The sequence below is a fragment of the Amblyraja radiata genome, chromosome 1 (assembly GCF_010909765.2).
Source record: "Amblyraja radiata isolate CabotCenter1 chromosome 1, sAmbRad1.1.pri, whole genome shotgun sequence".
NCBI classification, from domain to species: Eukaryota; Metazoa; Chordata; class Chondrichthyes; order Rajiformes; family Rajidae; genus Amblyraja; species Amblyraja radiata.
In genome coordinates this window covers 87,964,331-87,987,309 of record NC_045956.1, presented here as the reverse complement: position 1 = coordinate 87,987,309, position 22,979 = coordinate 87,964,331, and the positions used below count along the sequence as shown (strand labels likewise).

Sequence of the window (22,979 nt, the reverse complement as noted above, 5' to 3'; positions counted from 1 at the left end):
TTACATGTCTTGCTTCCATCTCTCCTATTGCTGAACGCGTTGAGTTCCTGCAGCACATGAAGGGCCCTGACAGAAAACATCGTTTATCCCCTCTTCAAATGTTAATTGACCCGCTGAATCCCTCCAGCACGTCAACCTGCGAAAACTCTTGGCGTGCTTTGACTGGGGGATAAAAGTTGATTGGAACAGTTTAAAGACTGAGTACAACTGATAAAGTCGAGAACCCTCCCGGACTTGTGGGTTCCTGTGTCCAGAGACGTTAATAAATACCATCCTCGTCTAGCAAGTCGCCGATTGCTTTGTTGGGGGTGAAGCCGGGCGCTCACCAACGCCAAGGCGGGCTCGATCCCGACGTCCTGAGAAACAGCGCAGCGTGGAGGCGGCCGCCCGGTCGGAAATGGGCTCTTCGCTGACGGGAAGTTTTGTTTCCAACCATCGAGCTGACCAAAGATCATAGATGACTGCGTAAACAAAAGACCAGTAGCCAACCGTCTGCACGGCTCGCAACTGCTCGGCGGGGGTGTGAAAACCAACTCCAATCCCCACCTCCCTCCCACCAGAAAATCCCCAGGAGGAAAACAAAGGCACCAAGTGAAATTTGCGCCCACTGCGTGCGTTTTCTTTGCTAATTTTTCTTTGCTAATCCCCCCTCCCTAGTTGCAACGTTTCCAGCCGAGCTTTCCCAAACACGGGCGAGGAGGGGAGGTATCTGTCCTGTCCTGAGGTGTGAGGTCTGCGGGCGCCCCTGCAGGTGGTTCGCTGGGCCGGTGTGTGGGAGGTGCGGGCAAGGCCGTGGTGTGAATGATCGGGATCCCTTTGTGTGGCAGCAGGCTCGGCTCGGCTCGGCACTGCACGGCACTGCTCTGCGGCTGCTGTACCACTGGTGCGGCCGCCCACTGCCGTCTCTGCTGGATACAAGCGGCCAAGAAGACGCTTCTCCACTGTCCCGCTGGCACAAAGGATTGCGGACTGAGGACTGATTCCGGGGCTGCTACAGTCATGATGCGGGGAGCCCAGTCCGGCTCCGGCGCAGGCGGTGCTTCCACGGGCATTTAAGTTTTGCCTTCGGACGCGTGGATGTTTTGTAGCCGGACGTAGTGCAGTTTCGGACTTTGAATGGAGAATCACGGCGCATCATCGCAGGGGCCTGGTGGTGGTTGTTGGGTTTTCTGCCCGTTTCTTTTAGCGATATAGAAGGCGCCCACAAAAGTTTGCTGCCTTGTACTGAGATTTTTTTTTTTTTTACGGCGGCCCAAAAGAAAATGAAACCTCGCACTGCAGACGTGGAGTTGTCAGGGGTGGTTTTGCTGCTGGTGGTCGGGGCTTGCGTTGCTGTGCCGAGTGGTTGCAAGCACTTGGATGAACGTCCGAAAAACGCCTGGAAGCTTTCGTCCGCCGCTGTCCCGCCGGCCACCCCAGTCCCCGGGGCAGCCGACAAGAAAGTTGTTTGCACCAATTTGGAGCTGACAGAGATTTTCCCACTCGACACCCTCCCCAACAAGACAGTTACATTGTAAGTATCGCAACTTCTCATGTTACTACATGTAGAAAAATATATCGGCACGGACACTTTGTAATGTAAAGGTTTGAAGTTGCGGCCTTTTGGACGTCGCCATCGGCGTGTTTCTGAACATTTAATTCTAGGATTTGAGAGCCCATTTAATTGCTAAGATATGCATGCCATTTAATGAAGATGCAAAAAAAAGTCACACATAAACTAGAGCAATACATCAACATAGTCGAAAAATTGAATGAAACTCGAGAGGCGCTGCACCTCATCGATGTAAACTTAGTAAAAACTCAGTAACCTCTAAACAGAATAGAGGATAGACACTTCGGTGAGCAAGAGCTGAGGAGACATTGAACTGAGCCTCTTCCACCTCTCAGGTCACTGTGAAAGATCTCACATCCGTGATGGCCACGAGGATTTTCATGGATGTGGAATGTATCCCTGTTATCCTTTTCAGAGTGGATTTCTCAACTCACACTTTAAACAAAGATATTCTGATCGTCATGGCAGTGTGGCATGGTGCTTGTGGAAGTTTGTTGCACTCAAATTGTTCACCGTTTTTTTCCAAAACATGTTAGTATAAATTATAAAGTAAACATTTAGTTGTTCCATTGCCATTAGATAGGACAACTAAACACTTGACTCTTGATTCTTAAATCAAGTGTACCTAAATGAGTTGACAATGTTTGGGAAAACGGCTCTATACAATCATGGTTTTAAAAAGGGCCATTCAGTCGTCTGCTGAGCAAAATCTAATTAATAAAATCAATCAAGATCGTGAAACACGGTTACCGAGAATAGTACGATTTGCACTCGTTTCTTTTTAATATATTCAGCCACGGCACTTTAGAAACCCACTCGCAGCTTCTCCTGCGAGGGTGACGAATGCCTAATCAACCAATGCATAAAAATGGAATTAGTTAGGCTATGGAGAAAATAATTTGCTGTGTTATGGGAGAATACAATTGTGAGATTGCACTACTAAAGGTTGACATAGATTCGATAGAGTAAATGACAGCCCTCCTATAATTAATTTCTATGATTGCCTGATCATCGAATAGTCCATTCACCATCATGTCATTATAAATTCTATCAGATCAACAATGTAAAAACATTTTTGGGGTTTTGGGTGGAATGCAGTGACTGCAAATATAGAATATTTTTTCCTAGGTTACAGTTCCCAAAAACCTTCATATTACTAAACAATCCAAATTATTCCTGCACATTAATGAGTAGCTAATTGCTTTGGGGAATTATTGGCTACAGACTTTGACGTTTTAAGTACAATATCTGTAGACAATGGGCAACAACATTGGAGTGAAGTTTTGACTGTACCTGCTTACATAAGTGGATTTGTGTCGTCATTTTCACATCTGGCTCAATTTAGCATATATTTATGTGTAAGAAGGAACTGCAGATACTGGTTTAAACCAAAGATAGACACAACAAGCTGGAGTAACTCAGCAGGACAGGCAGCATCTCTGGAGAGAAGGAATGGGTGGCATTTCGGGTCGAGACCCTTCTTCAGACATAATCAGCATATATTTATCATTGATAAGAAGCGGAAATTGTTTTGCAGCAATATTATATGTGTATAATGAATGCAACCTAGAATATTTAAAATACATTTTGAATAATATGTGATAGGAAGACTTTTCATGAATGATATTGAATTAATTTTCCTTCTTGATTTTAATTGTACAATGAATGTTCTACTTGACCAAATCCGACAATGCTTTAATAACTCTAGATTTACATGCTTAAGTCAACAATACTCAACGTGGTGTAGTGGACTGAAAATGATAGAGATTATTTTTCATATAGAAATAACACAGCAAGCTGCTAGCAGGTAATTAGAAAAAAAAAAACACAATAAAATCAGTGCGTTCACCTGAAAAACATTTGTGGCTCGCCTCTCAAATAGAATTTAGGTGTGCCATCTTGGATTCATCGCAATATATTACCAGTCTTGTATTTGTAAATATAAAAACAAGATCTACATCAGGCCACTTGGGGACATCTAAACTCATTCACCCAGCAGCATATCCTTTAAGTATCTGAGCATGAGAATCTGATAAAGCAAAGAATAGCCAATAACTGGAATTCCATCGTCACAAAATATTTGACAAACTGCTTTATACGAGGATGCAATTTTTGACCTCCCACTCTGCAAATGTGAGTCTGAAACGCATCAGAGAAACAAAGTTCATCACTTGCATATTGTAGAGATGATTGAGCTAGGATGGCAGCAGTGGTGTGATACAGAGTTTAGAGATCCTATGTCCAGCAAGGTATTTATTAGAGGTAGGATGTGAATTTTCATGGCTTCACAAAATAAAGTTATTTGAACTAATCTGAAATGTTGCAATTTCAATGCTTAGTCATGGGTCGTTGAGATGGTTTATGATAATAAATTGGATAGATAATGGATTGTTTACAAATAATTATGGTCTGGAATATCAAGAGATATTCTGGGTTGACCAATTAACATAGGGATCCGGAGATTTTACTTTTTCTCTGGCATAATAATTTTGAAGGCATTTACAAAACTGGGTATAGTCCTATTCTTTAAGTTGAAATGAATGTTTATGAAGATGCAGGCAAATATGTTATCTGCAGTCTGGGAAAGCCAAAGGAAAAGATTAGAGATTGGGAGTTTACAATGAGGCATTCTTTTAGACACTAGTCCTCTCTTTCACAATTTAGACATTTGGGCCAATGAAATGTCTGTATCTGTTTATTTGAAGTGTTGACTGTGCAGCATATATCAGATGCAAGAGGCAGGCATTAGCATTGAACAGTAAGCTACATGCCTCTAAGCTTTGGCTTCCACCTCCGGATGGGCTTCCGGTTGACTAAATATCCCCCAGAGATGCTGGCAGCAGGCAGTTCTGTGAGTGGCGTGCGCACCAAACCTCGAGCACTTCTGGAATTCTGCAGTCTGAAGAAGGGTCTCGACCCGAAACGTCACCCATTCCTTCTCTCCAGAGATGCTGCCTGTCCCGCTGAGTTACTCCAGCATTTTGTGTCTACTTTCTGGAATAAAACAGCCATTTAGACAATAGATAATAGACAATAGGTGCAGGAGTATGCCATTTGGCCCTTCGAGCCAGCACCGACATTCAATGTGATCATGGCTGATCATCCCCAATCAGTACCCCGTTCCTGCCTTCTCCCCATATCCCCTGACTCCGCTATTTTTAAGAGCCCTATCTAGCTCTCTCTTTAGGTAATGCTCCATAGGTAAATAGAGAAAGTCTGCAGGGGTCCGAGTGGTGGTTACCCAGCTTGGACACGTGCTTCACGGCTCAAGTTGTCATCCCTCGCTTGACGTGGGAGCTGCAGTTCTTTCCTGTTTAAGACCATATGCCTGGGGGGGGGGGGGGGGTTCATTTGATCCCTGGCATTTGTCCGTCACTAATTTGGACCGCAGATGGGGCGCATAAAACCCGGCATTGTAAATGTGCGTAATGTAAGAATGGTTGACAATATTCTAATAACTGATGCCTTTACTTTATAAGTGAGAGTGTAAATGCAGGAATCTGTAGCAAAAAAAAGTTGAGCAGCTGGAAGGAAGGAATCCGATGGGCCAGGTAGCATCTGTGGAGGGGAATAGACAGTTGACCTTTCTGGTCTAGTGGAGAGGGTATACAAAAATGCTGGAGAAACTCAGCGGGTGCAGCAGCATCTATGGAGCAAAGGAAATAGGCGACGTTTCGGGCCGAAACCCTTCTTCAGACTCAGTGGAGTGGTCTGGAACCAGTTCTCTACTTGTATTACAATATTGGAGATCGCTTAGTATCAGTCCTTTTGTTGTGATGGCCACCGACAGTCCTGTTTGGGGCACTCTGGCCTCCTCCTTGGCCCTTATTGGATCATCTGCCTCATTTCTGGCTGCCCCCGAGACAGCTGACCTTTCTGCAATTAAACAAAAGCAAACCCTTTCCTGTTTTGTCTATTGTTTATATACAAAATAGCCTTTATTCAGAAGAAAAAATGTATACAAAACTGAAAACTTTTCATACATTCTCTGTCTATACACTCAATAGTTCCATACACTGGTGTTTGCACTTATCTTGAAAAAAAAAACACCCTTGCTGCTCATCTCTGGAGTGATATTCCTCTCCTTGTTTGAGGGGTGTTCCCACTCGACTCTATCCCTCAACGTCCTGCCGTGGAAGGACTCTAATCTGTAGTCCTCTCGCACAGACCCTTTGTATTGGCTGTACCAAGTCCGTTAGCTACTTCTACAGTATGGAATGCGCAACTCGGCAACATTCCCTGATGGACATCTCACTGTGCGAGATGACCAAAGGTTTCGGGCAGATCAAAGAGCATCTTTCACCAGGTTAATGGTCTCCCAGCAGCACTGGAAGTCAATCTCCCCGGGAACTGTCTTTAAATCAGAGAGTCCACTGTTACAGAACTGTTTGGGATGAACTGTGACAAGGACCCTTGCGTCCTTCTCCAAATATCTATTTCATCTGAAATTTTATGAAGCGAATTGTACAATGTTTGTTGTACCATATGTAAAACAGAAGCAAGGACAAGTCGCTCCCTGGCCACTCCCTCTCCCATCAGGCAAAAGGTTTAGAAGTGTGGAAACGCACACCAACAGATTTAGGGACAGTTTCTTCCCAGCTGTTACCCGGCAGCTGAATCATCCTACCCCAACCAACCAGAGCAGTGCTGAACTAATAGCAATTCTTATCTTTGAATTTGTCAGATTATTTATTTGTGATGTTAAATATTCTGTTACCGTCCAATTATAGGATAATACCACACAACCTAAATTACTCAGTTTAACAAACTGCTTTCATGTTCATTTGCATTAACATCTGTGCTGTTTGTTGAACTCATTAGACTGAAGAGCTAGTTAGATATTGTAAAGACTGAATATAGCATGCATGAAGATATTTCCATTTTCTATCATCATGTGAAAACAGTGTTTTTGATGTGTTAACTTTCAGAAACCATTGACATTATCTTTCATGTCAAACTTAAAGCCAAGGAAGAGGTTGCCAGACAATAGAAAGGTGTGCTTAGTCATTGGGAACTGTTCCGGTTCAGTGGTGGTGAATGGAACCTCAATCTGTGGTTACGGTTCTGTGTTATTAATGGCTGTTTTGAGGATATTGTTATCAGATGATAACCATCTGTGGGAAGAAACAGTCTGCAGATAAAGATATTAGAGGAATTTAGATTTAAACATTGATGAATAAAGACAAGGCTAAGTGTAAGTTTGAAGTTATACTGAAAGAATAAGGTTGTGTGGTAATATTGCAAAATTAACTTGTAAATTGTGTATATATCTGCTGCAAATTATATACAATAGAAGACTGATTTATTCTGCAACGAGTCCATTTGAAAGTGTGTTCACTGTCAACCTGTTTACCGAAAGGTACCAGGTTGTTTGAAATATTAATGATGACACAACTAAATATTTGGAGGTGCTTTGAATATTCATAATTTTCAATGTTTACTATTCCACTTCAAAGGTTCAATTTAGACTAATAGAAGAGAAGCAAAAAACAGATATTTTAAGAGTCCAGTTAAAATTACAAATAACTGTTTATTTGGTTAAAGGAATACCACAGTGGAAAGTTTAATGATGTATCTATTTTTGAATCTGCTTTGTAACTTTGGCATCTAACACCCTCAATTGGATCAACAATCAGATTGCATTTAGTAGCCTTGATTGAAGTAATGGCTCTGTCCCACGGTACGAGTTCATTCCAAGAGCTCTCCCGAGTTTAAAAAAAAACGTAGCGGGTACGTCGGAGCTCGGGGGCGTCTCTTAGCGCTAATGGTAGGTACTCGGGAAGACTCGCTAACGGCAGGTAAGCACGGGAAGACTCGTGAAGATTTTTCAACATGATGAAAAATGTCCACGAGAGCCCCGAGTACCGACGAGTGGCCATTACCGTAAATCTCCGAGTTCGAATCAGGGCAAACTCGGGAGAACTCTTGGAATGAACTTGTACCATGGGACAGGGGTTTTAGTATGACTTTTTTTTAATTTGAAGGCTTAACCAGATATAATTGGATGACTGATCTTCTTTCAACTAAATGAATATCTAGTAATTTGCAATTTCCAGTTCACTCATCCCTCTTCACCCCCTCTCCAGGTACTTCCCCTGCAATCACAGTAACACCTGTCCCTACACCTCCTCTCTGTCCAGGGAACCCAGCGGACATTCCAGGTGTGACTGAGGTTCATGCACACCTCTTCAAATCTCAACTACTGCATTGACTCCTGGTGTGGCCTCCTTTATATCGGTGCGACCAAGTGTAGACTAGGTGACCGTTTCATCAAACACTTCAGGTCTGTCCGTCAAGGCTTGCTGGATCACCGAGTAGCCAGCTGCCCTTCCTATTCCCTCACTAACCTTTCTGTTCATTGCCTAAGTGAGGCCACAATCAAACTTGAGGATTAGCACGTATTCCATTCAGGTAGTCTACAAAATCAATGGTATGAACATTGAACTCTCCAGTTTCAAGTAATATCCCTCCCCCATCTCTTTCCTGGGCTCACCCTCACCCCGTGTGCACACATTTCTCCCTTTTCCCCTGACCACTCTGCTCCTTTCCACTCCTCCATTGTGCATTCATGTCCCATGACTGAGTTGCCTGCTTCTCTTTATCCGCCGTCCCCGTCCCCTTGCATCCATATCCCATCCTGTGGTTTTACATTTCCTTCCTCCTCCTTATCTGACACCCTTTTAACTTTTCACCTGTCTTTCCCAGTTTTCTATTCCATTAGACTGAAGAAGAGTCCCAACCTGAAATGTTATTTGTCCATCCCATCCTCAGATGCTGCCTGACCCGTTGAGATCCTCCAGCTCTTTGTGTGTTGATCATTGGTTAAAAGATCATCCTAGTTTTAAGTTACATTTCCGATATTATAACAATGACTACATTTCAAAAGTACTTAATTTACTGTAAAGTATTTTTGATAACTTGAGATTAAAAAGGCTACAGTACAAACAGAAGTGAGCCATAATGTCCTTTGCTCTCTTTCTTTTTTATATTATTTTGTGCTCTTTCTCATTCCCCTTCCTTCTCTTTCCTTCCTCTCATTGTTCATCTCAACCAAGTCTTATCAAGTTAATCATTGAACGTATCGTATGTTTTCTCTAAGAGACATTCTTGGAGTGTTGCACCTAGCCATATATAAGGTATAGAGACAAAGAAGCTGTAGACAGGAGAAGCACACGCACACTGTCATGTCTGTGCCTGCTTGTTGCTAGATCAGACTAGAATGATATCCACTGGCCTGATCTTTCCTCATACCCACCTGTTCTTCTTTGCCAAAAGGTTTATTTACTTTTCAATTAAGTTAAATCCGGTCTGACTCCATTCATTATTGTGGAATTTTTTATGATTCTATAGTTTGTTTCTCTTAACCTCCCTGAAGTTATATTGTTGATGTCTCATTCTTATCTCTTCAATGATGGAAATTTTAAAAATGAAGCATACGCACGAGACTAGGTCAATTTTAGCTGCTTGTGAGCAACTGAAAGATTTTAAAAAAAAACAATTGTAAATGTCTGGGATAACTGTTCCTTGTGGTGCATTAAAGGAAGGCAGGCACTAGCAGAGCAGTCATTTGAGAGTTCCATTTCGGGAGAGGTGAAGTGCTGTGTTTGAGGGTACGCATTGAGGCTTTGGGTCGAGAGGTTTTGGCCAGGAGGCTGAGCAGTAGGTATCACCAGTTTCACTTTTAGTCTTGGTGCTGGTGGTATGATAGTCATGGCAGTGGTATTGTCCACCTGCAGGATGTGGGAAGTCCTGGAAACTGAGTCCCCAGTGCCACTGAGGACTACACCTGTGGGAAGTGCATCCAGCTGCAGCTCCTGACTAACCGCATGAAGAAACTGCAGTTACAGCTGGACAATCTCAGGATCATCTGGAAGATTGAGAGTGTCTTAGTGAAGTGATCGCACCTGAGGGGCAGGCAGAAGGTAGATGACTGACCACCAGGAAAGGGAGTGGACAAAGAGTGCAGGAATCCCCTGTGGCCATTTCCCTAAAAAGTTTTCCCTTTTAGAATTTATTTTGGGGGGGAAATTATCATTCGGAGGAGAGCAGCAGTGTCAGTCAGGAATGTGTCACCAGCTCTGAGGCACAGCAGGGTAGAGTGACGTCAGATTTGTGATAGCAGACTCATTATTCATCAGTTAAAGGGACAGAAAAGATATTATGTGATGAGACCCAGGATAGTGTCTTGCCTCTTGGTGCCAGGGTTCAGGATATCTCAGAGTGAATGCAGGACATTTTCTAGGGGTGGGCGAGCAGCTAGAAGTTATTGCACACCTTGACCCAAATGACATAGGTCGGAAAAGGGATTTGACCTGCAGAGTGACTATAGGGAGTTAGGCAGAAGTTAAAACTCAGGACCTCGAGGGTAGTAATCTCTGGATTACTCCCTGTGCCATGTGCTAGTGAGGGTAGAAATAAGAAGATAGGATGGTTGAATGCATGGCTGAGCAGTTGGGGCAAGGAAGACTGGTACAAGAGGAACAGATTGGACCTGAACTGGGAGGGATGCATTAATAATAATAATAAACTTTATTACGGACTCGAGGTCCAGACAAGGGGCAACATTACATAAAATAAAATAAAAAATGCACTGCATATTAAATATCATAAAGTACATATAAAATCTTAGTATATCACTTATAAAAGCATCATAAATTATATTTTAAAAAAACACAATACATAAGTTAAAAATCCAGATTAAAAGAATGATCAGTGTCCTACAAAGAGACAACGATACCAGTGTCTCCACAGCTGGGATTCATAGCGTGTAGTGCTAACCCTTATGTTTGACAAGGCCACAATAATTACATTTTTAGAGTCATTTATCCTGCAAATGAATTTATACATGTGATGTCTTCGGATAGCTTCTAAAGTAGACTCCTGCAGCCACAAACATATTACTGGCACTACACCATCTAGGTTTCCTTAGCAGTGTTCTCATGGCATCGTTATATGCCACCTTTAGTCTCTGCAAACTTGTCTTTCCATAGTTCGACCACAGGTGCGCAGTGTAGAGTGGTGTGCAGTATACTCTAAATAGCGACATCTTAGAGAACGGGAATTGTCTAAATCCCATTATCGTGGCAGACAGTTTTGTAAGTCCTACTATGGAGGGTTTAAACTATAGTGGCAGGGAGATGGGATAAAATGCAATAGTAGGGTAGGTGGAAGACTGGAAGGCAATTCAGAAATCACCAACAGGGCAGCATAATGGGGAGCAGTGATCGACTGTTTGATTAATTGCTTTTATTTCAATACAAAGAAAGACAGTTTAGGTGGATAAACTCAGGGTGTGGATAGGTGGAACTCAGAATAGGGTATTGTAGCCGTTATGGAAACCTGGCTAAGGAATGGACTGGATTGGAATGTTTCAGTATATTGGTGTAACAGGTGAGATGAAGGTGTGGATAAGAGAGGTGAAGAAATTGTTTTATCGATTAAGGAGAACATCAGGGCAGCAGTCCGAGATGACATTAACTGAAATAATCCAGTGAGGCTATAGGGCGAGGATGAAATATAATAGAGGAAAGATCACGTTGTTGGGATTGTACTATAGGCTTCCAAATGGTCAATGGGATTTAGAAGAGCAGATATGCTGGGAGATTGCAGACAGCTTCAAGATTAATAGAGTTGGCATTGTATGATATTTTAACTTTCCCAATATAAAGTGGGACTGCCATATTGCCAATGGCTTAGATGGGGTGGAATTTATCAAACGGGTTCAGGAATGTTTCCTCTGGCAAGGTGTTGAGGGTCCGACAAGTAAGGGGGGGGGGCAAAGATTGACCTATTCTTTGGGAATTGTGCAGGGCAAATGACTGAAGTGTCAGTGGGTGAGGACTTTGGGGACACTGACCAAAGTCTACTTATTCTACAGGTTATTCTACATTCTACTTATTCTACAGGTTGCAATAAAGTTCCTTTATTCACATGAAACTCACAGAGTAAACAGTATACACATAATAATGATAAGTACAATAAGTACAGCGACAAGTTCAGAAGAGCAGAATGATGCAAGATTGTGGTGCTATCTGAATTAGTGTAAAGATCATTAAAGTAGATTAACAAAATAACCAAATGAGGTCGAGTTCAGAATGTGGCATGTTGATAGGCATGTGGCAGCACCCCTAGGGAAGGATTATGAAAGATATGAAGAGTTCAGGCACCGGCTAGCAGCGGAGAAGAAGCTGTTCTTGAACGTTGACATCTATACTTTCAAGCTCCTGTATCTTCTCCCAAAAGGACAAAGAGAGAATGGGAATTGCCTGGATGGAAGGACGTGGCGAGCCGGTGATAGACTGGGCTGTATTCATCACTCTCTGAATGTTGAGTAGTTGCCATTAGCAGGCTGAGATGCATCCTGTGTTTACTTTCTATAGTGCATCTGTAGACGTCAGAGAGACTCCTCGTGATCTTTTGATTGGAAAGGAATTTCTGTGAGGAACAGAGGGGTAGATGATCATGTGCTTTTGACCTAATTGTGTTTAGTTAAATGAGTTAGTTTAATTTCAGTGACCTTTTACCATATTTCACTTTCTCAGGATTGATAGGCAGGTGAGCTGGGAAAATGGCTTAGCAGAGAATCAGTGTTGTTTTTGCTGTTTTATGCGTGCTAGCATGCAAGTCGTTGCCATGTAGGATTATGGCATTTTTGAATAGCATTTTGATCATGGTAGATACAGGACAGGTGAATGCACATATTGGGGATTACCAGTGAGCCTCTTGATATTGCACTCTACTTTCAAGTATGACTAGGATATTGCCATATCATTTAAAGTGTGCTCTTTGCCTTGCATTTCCTATTAGTCTCTGTGAAACATAAAATGCTATTGAGCTTTTGTTGCATTAGCTGGAGTTATTTGTCCTCGATGTGACCTACATTGGTGCGGCTGCAATTATTCCTTGCTAGTGAGAGTGCACCTATTGGAACCACTGCTGTGATGCTTCTCCAAGTAGTTATTGTATAAATAATTTTAGTTGGTTAATACCAACTTTAAAAAAATGGTTGTAGTAATTGGGTTGTTGTCTAAATTGAAAGGAAGAACTGAGTCTAATGATTTGCCCTCCTGTCAACCACAGTGGTCGAGATCTCTGAGCGAGGTGATTTTGTGGTTTCAGAGAAAAATACTTTTGAATCCATCATTTTGTTTATTCATGGGGTGCATATTTATTATGAACTAGACTAAGTGGGACCCGTTGGGTCCCAGCATCACACAGGAGGGCTGGTCATCCAACGCAATATTCCACCTCTCCACCAATTCTAATATTGGTGGCCAGTTGGGGGGGGGACTTTCTGGAGCGCTAGTATGGGTGTTGTGGGCTGAAGGGACTGGTTTCCAGAGGGCTAGTATGCAAATTGTGCGCCAAATGGATTCTTGGGCTGGCGTCTCAGTCAAACAAGCCTGTTGTGCTGGCAACTCACTCACTCACGGCTGGTGGGCTGGTAGTTGACCCACGGCTAATCCTTGAAATTCTATTTCAAGCAGGGTATAAGGCCACCAAATTCAAGTGCAGTTTCATACCATTTGAAGTAGGGTGCAAAGCCACTAAAGACAGCGAGTCATGACCTCTCCCTTCTCCATCTTGCAGAGACTGAGCCACACCCACATTTCCGGGTTTTATAACCCCTCCCCCCCCCCCCCCCCCCCCACCGGAAAAGGTATGGCTTTCATGGAGTGATTGACAGGAGAGAGATTCTCAACATTTAAAAAAAAAACTAATAACACTTTTATTTTTCATTGATGGGAAGAATTCTCTCCATCTGCTCAGCGGAGGGGGACTGAGTAAGATGGCCAAAAATCACAGCCGTAAGTGGTAGCGTTTTATCTAAAATCAATATACAGTGCAAACAGGAAACATAGAAACATAGAAACATAGAAAGTAGGTGCGAGAGTAGACCACCAGGTCCGTCGAGCCCGCACCGCCATTCGCTCATGGCTGAACACTAAACAGACACACTTACCCACAAACAGTAGACACAAGACACAGAACACAAGACACTACCCTCCCCTTTATACCGCTATCACCCCTCTCCACCCCAAGAACCGCGTGATCTCCTGGGGGAGGCAAAAAAACCGGATAAAAACCCAGGTCCAATTCGGGAAAAAAAATCCGGGAAATTCCTCCCCGACCCCAATCCAGGCGATCGACACTTGTCCAGGAGATCACTCAGGTCTTACTATACTAACCATACCTAGGTCCATATCCCTGCCCTCTCCCCGTAGCCCCTTATCCCCTCGGCAGCTAAAAAAACATCTATTTTAGACTTAAATATATTTAACGTTTCTGCTTCCACTGCTCCCTGGGGCAGTGAATTCCATAAATTAACCACCCTCTTGGTGAAGAAGTTCTTCCTCATCTCAGTTTTAAAAGAGCCCCCCCTTATTCTGCAACTATGTCCCCTAGTTCTAGTAAATAAGTAAGTGCATTTACAGTAGTGCCTTTTAACTTCAAGCCAAAGCACCCAAGCCGCCATTTGCAGTAAGTAGTGCATTTCAACTTCATGCCACCATTTGCAGTAAGTGGTGCCTTTCAACTTCAAGCCAATGCACCCAAGCCACCATTTGCAGTAAGTACTGGCTTTCAACTTCAAGCCAAAGCAACCAAGCCACCATTTGCAGTAAGTAGTGCCTTTCAACTTCAAACCAAAGCTCCCAAGCCACCGTTTGCAGTAAGTAGTGCTTTCAACTTCAAGCCAAAGCACCCAAGCCACCATTTGCAGTAAGTAGTGCCTTTCAATTTCATGCCACCATTTGCAGTAAGAGGTGCCTTTCAACTTCAAACCAAAGCACCCAAGCCACCATCTGCAGGAAGTAGTGCCTTTCAACTTCAAGCCAAAGCACCCAAGCCACCATTTGCAGTAAGTAGTGCCTTTCAACTTCATGCCAAAGCAACCAATCAACCATTTGCAGTAAGTAGTGCCTTTCAACTTCAAGCCACCATTTGCAGTAAGTAGTGCCTTTCAACTTCAAGCCAAAGCAACCAAGCCACCATTTGCAGTAATAGTGCCTTTCAACTTCAAGCCAAAGCTCCCAACCAACCATTTGCAGTAAGTAGTGCCTTTCAACTTCATGCCACCATTTGCAGTAAGTGGTGTATTTCAACTGCAAGCCACACCCAAGCCATCATTTGCAGTAAGTAGTGTCTTTCAACTTCAAGCCACACCAAAGCCATCATTTGCAGTAAGTGGTGTCTTTCAACTTCAAGCCACACCCAAGCCATCATTTGCAGTAAGTAGTGCCTTTCAACTTCAAAGCTCCCAAGCCACCATTTGCAGTGGTCTTTCAACTTCAAGCCAAAGCAACCAAGCCACCATTTGCAGTAAGTCGTGCCTTTCAACTTCAAACCAAAGCTCCCAAGCCACCATTTGCAGTAAGTAGTGCCTTTCAACTTCAAGCCAAAGCAACCAATCCACCATTTGCAGTAAGTAGTGCCCTTCAACTTCATGCCACCATTTGCAGTAAGTGGTGTCTTTCAACTTCAAGCCACACCCAAGCCACCATTTGCAGTGCCTTTCAACTTCAAGCCAAAGCAACCAAGCCACCATTTGCAGTAAGTAGTGCCTTTCAACTTCAAGCCAAAGCAACCAAGCCACCATTTGCAGTAATAGTGCCTTTCAACTTCAAGCCAAAGCTCCCAAGCTACCATTTGCAGTAAGTAGTGCCTTTCAACTTCATGCCACCATTTGCAGTAAGTAGTGCCTTTCAACTTCAAGCCAATGCACCCACGCCCCCATTTGCAGTAAGTACTGTATTTTAACTTCAAGCCATTGCACCCAAGCCACCATCTGCAGAAAGTAGTGCCTTTCAACTTCAAGCCACACCCAAGCTTTAGAAACAATAGTCATTTTTTTTGCAAGCTTTAGAACCAATAGAGACACTTTTTGCAAGCTTTAGAACCAATAGACATTTTTTGCAAGCTTTAGAACCAATAGACATTTTTTTGCAAGCTTGAGAACCAATAGACATTTTTTTGCAAGCTTGAGAACCAATAGACATTTTTTTGCAAGCTTTAGAACCAATAGACATATTTTTTGCAAGTTTAGAACCAATAGACATATTTTTGCCAGCTTTAGAACCAATAGACATATTTTTGCAAGCTTTAGGACCAATAGACATATTTTTGCAAGCTTCGAACCAATAGACACTTTTTTTGCAAGCTTTAGAACCAATAGACACTTTTTTTGCAAGCTTTAGAACCAATAGAGACACTTTTTGCAAGCCATAGAACCAATAGACATTTTTTGAAAGCTTTAGAACCAATAGACATTTTTTTGCAAGCTTTAGAACCAATAGACATTTTTTTGCAAGCTTTAGAACCAATAGACATTTTTTTGCAAGCTTTAGAACCAATAGACACTTTTTTGCAAGCTTTAGAACCAATAGACACATTCTGCAAGTATTGTAGAACCAAAAGAGACACTTTTTGCAAACATTTTAGAACCAATAGACACTTTCTGCAAACATTTTAGAACCAATAGACACTTTTTGCAAACATTTTAGAACCAATAGACACATTCTGCAAGCATTTTAGAACCACTAAGGACACTTACATTTGAGTAGACATGTGTTCAGTGTTATTCATAGCTCAGAGAAACGTGACCCTCTGCCTTCCTCCATCTTGAAGAGACTGTGTGGCACACCACTTCCTGGTTTTATAGTCCCTCCCCCCTGCCGCCAGCGGGGGCAGCAGAGAGAATGGGGAATTTTGTAAAAACATTAATGTCTCTGTCATTTTTAATCGACGGGAAAAATCCTCGGCACACATGCGGCGGAGGGGGGCTCTGAGCAAGGTGGCCAAAAATGACGGCCGTAGGTTGCGGCGTTCTCTCGGAAATCGCAGCACAGATGGCCAAAACCGGTCAAGAACGGACTTTTAGTAATATAGATAGATGATATACATTTGCTACATTTTCTCTTCTGCAGATTACATAAATATTTTTAACTCACCCCCTCCATGACACACTGGTCAACCTGAGGAGTACCTTCAGCAACAGACTGGTTCCACCAAGATGCAGGACAGAATGCCACAAGAGATCCTTCCTACCTGTGGCTATTAAACTGTACAACCCGTCCCCCTTCTGTCATGGGGTAGACTGAGACTGCCCCCCCCACCTCAATCTTTGCACATCCCCAAAGCCTCACCACTCTTCACTTTATTTTCATGTTTCATGTATTTTGTGTTTTCATGACTGTTGGCAAATTAATTTTCTTCCCGGGATAACTAAAGTTCTATCGTATCGTAAACCGTAGTTTGTAGCTTGCTGAATAGCATTTAAGAAACATTTAAATAAAACTTAATCCTGATTTCCTTTATCTTTAAAAGTGTGACATTCAGCCAATGCCTCTTGCCACTGGTATATCCAAGTTCAAGATTAGCCCATATGTTCCTAAATTATCTTCATCATCCAAACAAATAAATTAAAAAATAACCCCAAATGAATGTTAAGCCAACTTGGCTAATGATTACTTCATTTATTTTTGTTGAACAAAATTATTACAATACCACTGCTCAATCCAATGGCAAAGATTTCTTATTTATTGCTCTGCTTTTCTGGGCACAATGGGTCAGATCGCCCTGCTGTTTGTGCATGCCCTCACCCCCTCCACAGTTCACATAGCCACACATACAATTTGCACCTGGGTGCTTCCATTTGAGTCTTGATCATGGTGGCCAAACCACAAGATAACTAGCCCTCCGATGGTGAAATCCAAACTCTCTCTCCCCCCCCCCCCCCCCCCCCCCAACCTCCTCCTGGCCTGGAATGATCTGTTGGTCTTTTGGGAGCTTGTTACCCTTCAATAGCCTTTGAGCTACTTTTAGAAGCTTCTGATATTAAGGGAAATTTGCAAACAATTGAAATAGATCTTTATTAAGTTTTAAATGAATTAAGTTAAATTATTTAAAAAAAAAAATAGTTTAAGCTACTAGGAATTAAATAAAATGCAACGTTTAGCACACTTGCCTGCACCTATCTGCTTAATGAAGGGCTGTAAAGCCTTTCAAATGAATAGGTCACGCGCTTTTCACCAAACATCCCAGACTCACCGCTCATGCACTTGGCATTCATCCCATCAGCTGAGCACGTTTGTGCCCTGTCCTGGGTTTTGGTCAGCCCTGTGACATGGGGAGGTCAGATGTCTCTGTCTTCCGCATTGGAATGCACAGAAGCAGAAGTATGGAGCAAGTTAACGTGCCTGGAGGGTCTCTGTGGTACTTTGGGGAACCCTTTGGTTAGCTGCATCAGAATTTTAGCCTATTAATTTTTCTCAGTTTTGTTAATTATTTCAGATCCTGCCACTTTTCCTGTTTAATATCAAAGCCAATACTTAAATTTATTCTCAATAAAAAGTGTGACTTTTTCACCTTGGGTGGTCTTACCATCATTTTCATTTTTATATGTTCTATATTGTTTGAAAAGCTATATTTTAAATTTTATTGAAATACAAGTAACTCTTGTATACACGTCCTTTGAAGCTCTGTTCAAGAAAGCTCTGTTCAACTCTCTTCTTTTTCTACTCTTTGCTCCCCTGGTAGCTAGGTGTCAGGTTAAATTAGACGTGATCCTTCCTGTCTTCAAGTAACATTTGACACTTCAATTAAAGCTTCTTCCCATTGGACCAGAAAGCTTTTAATTTAGCAATCAGGTTTAGGATGCAGCCTAAAATGGTTCCACTCTGATATTATACTATTTTGTAGTGATTGTAGGCTTTGAAGTCTAAAGGAAATATAATCTAGCTGTTCACATCACAGGCCATTAATCAAATTGTGTACCATTCATGGTGATATAAATTGCCTTTGGAAGGGAAATGTGAAAGTGTCTTTTTTACTTGCACTTTCCGATGTTTTACTGTGTCACCCTTCACATGAAGTTGACCTGTAGCATCTTTAAAACTTGACTTCTCCACCATCAGCTGTAATGAGGTATGTTAGATACATATATCACACCACATTAACCAATGGTAATGGTAACCATGAATATCCTGTTTTAGGATTGTAGGTTTTTCTGTCTAGTGTGTATGTCATTTGTTGTAGTTTGGGGAAACAGAAGGCCCACGAAGGAGAAATGTTGAAAAATGTCATCCTCAAAACTAAAATAATGGAAAGTACTTGTGACTAGTGCTGTTGGAGTAGATTTAGTTCAAATACAGTGCTTAAACAGGAGACATCTCTGGAGAGAAGGAATGTGACGTTTCGGGTCGAGACCATTTCTTAAGACTCACCCGGCCCGACCTCGACTCGAAATGTCACCCATTCCTTCTCTCCAGAGATGCTGCCTGTCCCGTTGAGTTACTCCAGCATTTTGTGTCTACCTTCAGTTTAAACCAGCATCTGCAGTTCTTTCCTACACGCTAAAAAAGGATAGTTCAGTTAAATACTTTAATTATTGTTGCACTTCCTTTGCAATCAATTTATCCACTCCAGCCAGTACATATATTGATTGTGGAAATTGTTGGTTTCATTTGACATATTGCCAACAAATAGATCTATTTATAAAATAATAATAACAGTGCAGTTTGCATACTTTTTGAAGTCTTATTGTAAATTGGTTGTCTAACTAAACAATGAAATGGGTTTAGCCCTTTATGGTTGGCTGATGAATGCACATTATTCATGGTAACTTTGTTCATGTGAACTGGAGCTCATTCAGTGTGGTGCCAACTCATTAAGTACAGGCTGCTAGATGCATATCTTCATGTTTCTTTCCAGACATGATGCTTAATATTTTTGTTTGATTAAAATGATCACTGTTTGTGAATGATTTTAATGTTGCAGAAGAGTCCTGGTTTATCTTGAATGTCTCTTTATCCAGCAAATTACTTTTTGTATGGAAACCTTGTTTTTTATAGCTCAGCTTAGAAGAAAGCAAAATATCAGGTTCCTTTTAAGTGGTTGAAATGTCAGGTGTAGGATATGAGTGTACAGCCAGTGGGTGAGCAGTATAATCTGGTTTTAAAGTGTTTTGTATTCTACAATTAACTATATTCATTGAAAATAAGAACATAGAACATGGAATTGTTCAGCATAGAAACATGTCCATGCTGACCTTGATGCTAAACCAATCTCCTCTGCCTGCATGTGATCCATATTCCTCCATTTGCCGGTCTAAAGGCCTCTTAAATGTCACTGCCATATCTGCGTCCAGCATCACCACTCGTGGCAGCACATTCCAGGCACCCACCGCTCATTGTGTAAAAAAAAAAGCCTCATCTCTACGCTCACTGCACACAATAATCCAAATACAGCATAACCAAAGTTATATAAAGCTGCAATGTAATTTCCTTACTCTTCTACTCAATGCCTTGACCATTGAAGGCCAGCTTTCATTTTTGTTTTAGAGATATAACGCGGAAATAGGCCCTTCGGCCCACTGGATCCGCGCTGACCAGCGATCCCCGTAAATTAACACTACCCTACACATACCAGGGACAATTTACATTTATACCAATTAACCTACTAGCCTGTACTTCGTTGGAGAGTGGGAGGAAGCCGAAGATCTCGGAGAAACCCCACGCGGTCACAGGGAGAACGTAAATCTCCGTACAGACAGCACCAGTAGTCGGGATCGAACCCGGGTCTCGGGTGCTGCAAGCGCTGTAAGGCTGCAACTCTACCGCTGTGCCACCTTTATGGGTGGCGAATCTGTGGAATTCTTTGCCTCAGAAGGTTGTGGAGGCCAAGTTAGAGGGATATATTTAAGGCAGAGATAGATAGATTCTTGATTAGTACTGGTGTCAGAGGTTATGGAGAGATGGCAGGAGAATGGGGTTAGGAGGGAGAGATAGATCAGCCATGATTGAATGGTGGAGTAGACTTGATGGGCCGAATAGCCTAATTCCTTTCCTATCATTTATTATCATAATTTTTACCACTGTCTAGTTGTGTTGCCCGTTTCAGGGAGTTAAGAGTTTGGACCTCAAGATCCTTCTGTAAGCAATCATATTTTGTTTGGATGACATGATTAATGTAGTAACACATGCTGCATCAAAAACAACCATTCAATTTATTTGATCTCTTTGTATTTCACCCTATTTGCTAGCAAATACTTCTATTATGATTTTTCTCCTGCACTCTGATTCATGGGACTGCTTTAACAAAATATAAATTGTAATTTTGTAAATGCTGATATCACTATTGAGGCATTTACTTTACCTCCAGTCAGCTCCTAATTTTGGAAAGACGTGGCCTCTCCTAATGTGCACTTTCAGTTTACGTTGCAATGCAGTTCAATGTATACTTTTGGTGATGCTGCGCTTGTTGTGATTTGCATTTCATCGGATTGCTGAGCATCACCCAGACAACAAAGGGGCTTCTAAGTATGGAATTGCAAATGCACACTTACAAATGCAGATTCAGAACAAATGCCAACCTGGCAGTCAGCTATTTTTTATTGTACGAGGGGTTTACAAATCTCTAAATGATGCAAAGATGTTTTACTGGGGTAAAAAGGAAGGAGATTGTAAATGGTGAAAATTTGGACTAAAAGAAAATTGGGAATTGGGGGAAGTCAAGTCAATACCTGATAGAAAAAAGGTTCACGTTTCAGGTGAAAACTTTAAGTAGAATTGTTGATTTCCTTCTAGTTTGTAGTTTTTTTTTAGTTTAACGGGAAGATTCACACATGTAGAGCTATTTAGGAATCATTGCAAAAGGCTCACAACAAGCCTTAACGAAGCCAGTTAATCCACTATCCAAAGTCTGTCAATCTCCAACTTCAGCAGGATGCTCATAAAAGTGTTAGTTAACTGAATTTTCTGTTTTGTTTGCTTCCATTCGTGATTACCAGATTGTATTGATTCTCATTTCTCCATAATTGGTCCTTGTATTGGAGAGATAGGTCTGTACTCAAGCAGAAAACAGTATGGAAAAGATATTGCAAGATATTTTGAATTTTCTTCTCTTTTTTTGTATACATGTTAATTTCTTTAATAATTGTAACCCGATAGGATTTGGAAAAGGGGTAGACTGGTTTCTGTTTTTAAATATTTCCTCTAGAAATATTTGCCTTCATAGAAAACCATACAAAAAGTGATAGCTAATGCTATTATTACTTGCTCAGTCTTTTGCTGGTGCACATTTGGGACTTTAAGCTGTTTATACAGCTGTTAACTATTTTAGCTTGCTCGTGCATCACAGTTATAGTCAAGATTGTTTCCTGTTTGGATTTAAACATGTGTCAATCTGTTACAGTTAAGTTTCTCTCTTCAGTGAATTACACTACCATTAGTTTATGCCTGAACTTTCTGAAAAAGCCACGTATAGGCTCTGAAGCTAAAAAAAAACGAAGCTCTGATATGAATGAACTACTGTATTGGAGCTGTTACTCCAGCTTTTTGTGTCTATCTTTGGTTTAAACCAGCATCTGCAGTTCCTTCCTACACATACTGTATTGGAGACTAATATATCAGTTGAGATTTTAGATTTGGACTTTTGAAGAGCACTAACAAGCAGCTGTTTTATCCAAGGGTATTCAAACTTTTGATGGGATATGTAGGACCTTCTGTAATTAATTTTGCATTGTTGTTTGATGTAATTATAAAGTCCCCTTTGAAAATTCTGTCTGAGTTGATTAACTCCATAACAGCAGCATAAGTGCACGGTTGTATTGCGTCACATCTATGTTTCATTTATAGCCTGGATCTAGGGTTGGGGCCCGAACCAAGGTTGATGTTAAATGCATCGAGACTGACATGAGAACGTAGTTTCACTGCCCTGATCTTCATAGACATTTACACTGACACCTGATTCACACTCCTCATGTTTATCATTGGTGTGAACCTGGAACCACTTTGAGCTACAAACTGAATTACATATAGCATAGCAAGTGAATTTTAGTTTTGTTTGATCTATGCTTATACATATGAATTATGTAACTTTATTTCACACTGGTAGGGAAATTACATCCTATGAATATGTAAAAGGTTTTATTTATCAAGTCTTTTAAATTTTACACTGAAACATATGCAATATGTTTTGTGAAAAGTTATGTGAAATACATGTAAGGAATGTGTTCAAATAATAATCATGGAAGCTGTTTCTTTAAAAAATCTAAAAAAATCTAAACTGCAACAGAATGATTTTGATTTTGCTATTCCCAAAAGATCTTCCAAGCAGCTGCTGGTGCTTTGTTATTTTCAATCCTGCAACATTACTAATGTCGAGATAAAGGTTTAGCCACTTGGTTATTGTTTTAAAACTGGAATAACTCAGCAGAGCAGACAGCATCTCTGGAGAAAAGGAATAGGTGACGTTTCGGGTCGAGACCCTACTTCAGACTGAGATTCAGGGGAAAATTGTTTTAAGCAGATAATATTTTGTGAGCTAGTCTGCTTGGTTATTATAGATTTTTCATGGGAACCCATTGTAGAGCTGGTAGTCACTTTGTGTAACAATCCCTGTCGCTGTTTGTCACCATCATTTGGCCTTT

At 41.5% G+C, this 22,979-nt stretch overlaps 1 protein-coding gene across 2 annotated transcripts in view; it reads left to right on the top strand.

Annotated features, from left to right (window-relative positions):
• adgra3 (adhesion G protein-coupled receptor A3) overlaps window positions 1-22,979 on the top strand; it is a 142,210-nt gene that overhangs the window by 539 nt on the left and 118,692 nt on the right. The window contains exon 2 of one of the 2 annotated variants that reach the window (XM_033026348.1): window positions 1,241-1,513. In XM_033026348.1, the coding sequence (XP_032882239.1) occupies window positions 1,263-1,513 (251 nt within the window). In that variant the 5' untranslated portion in view covers window positions 1,241-1,262. Of the gene's footprint in view, window positions 1-143; window positions 1,514-22,979 lie in introns of those variants that run through there. The other variant, XM_033026340.1, reaches the window with a different exon arrangement.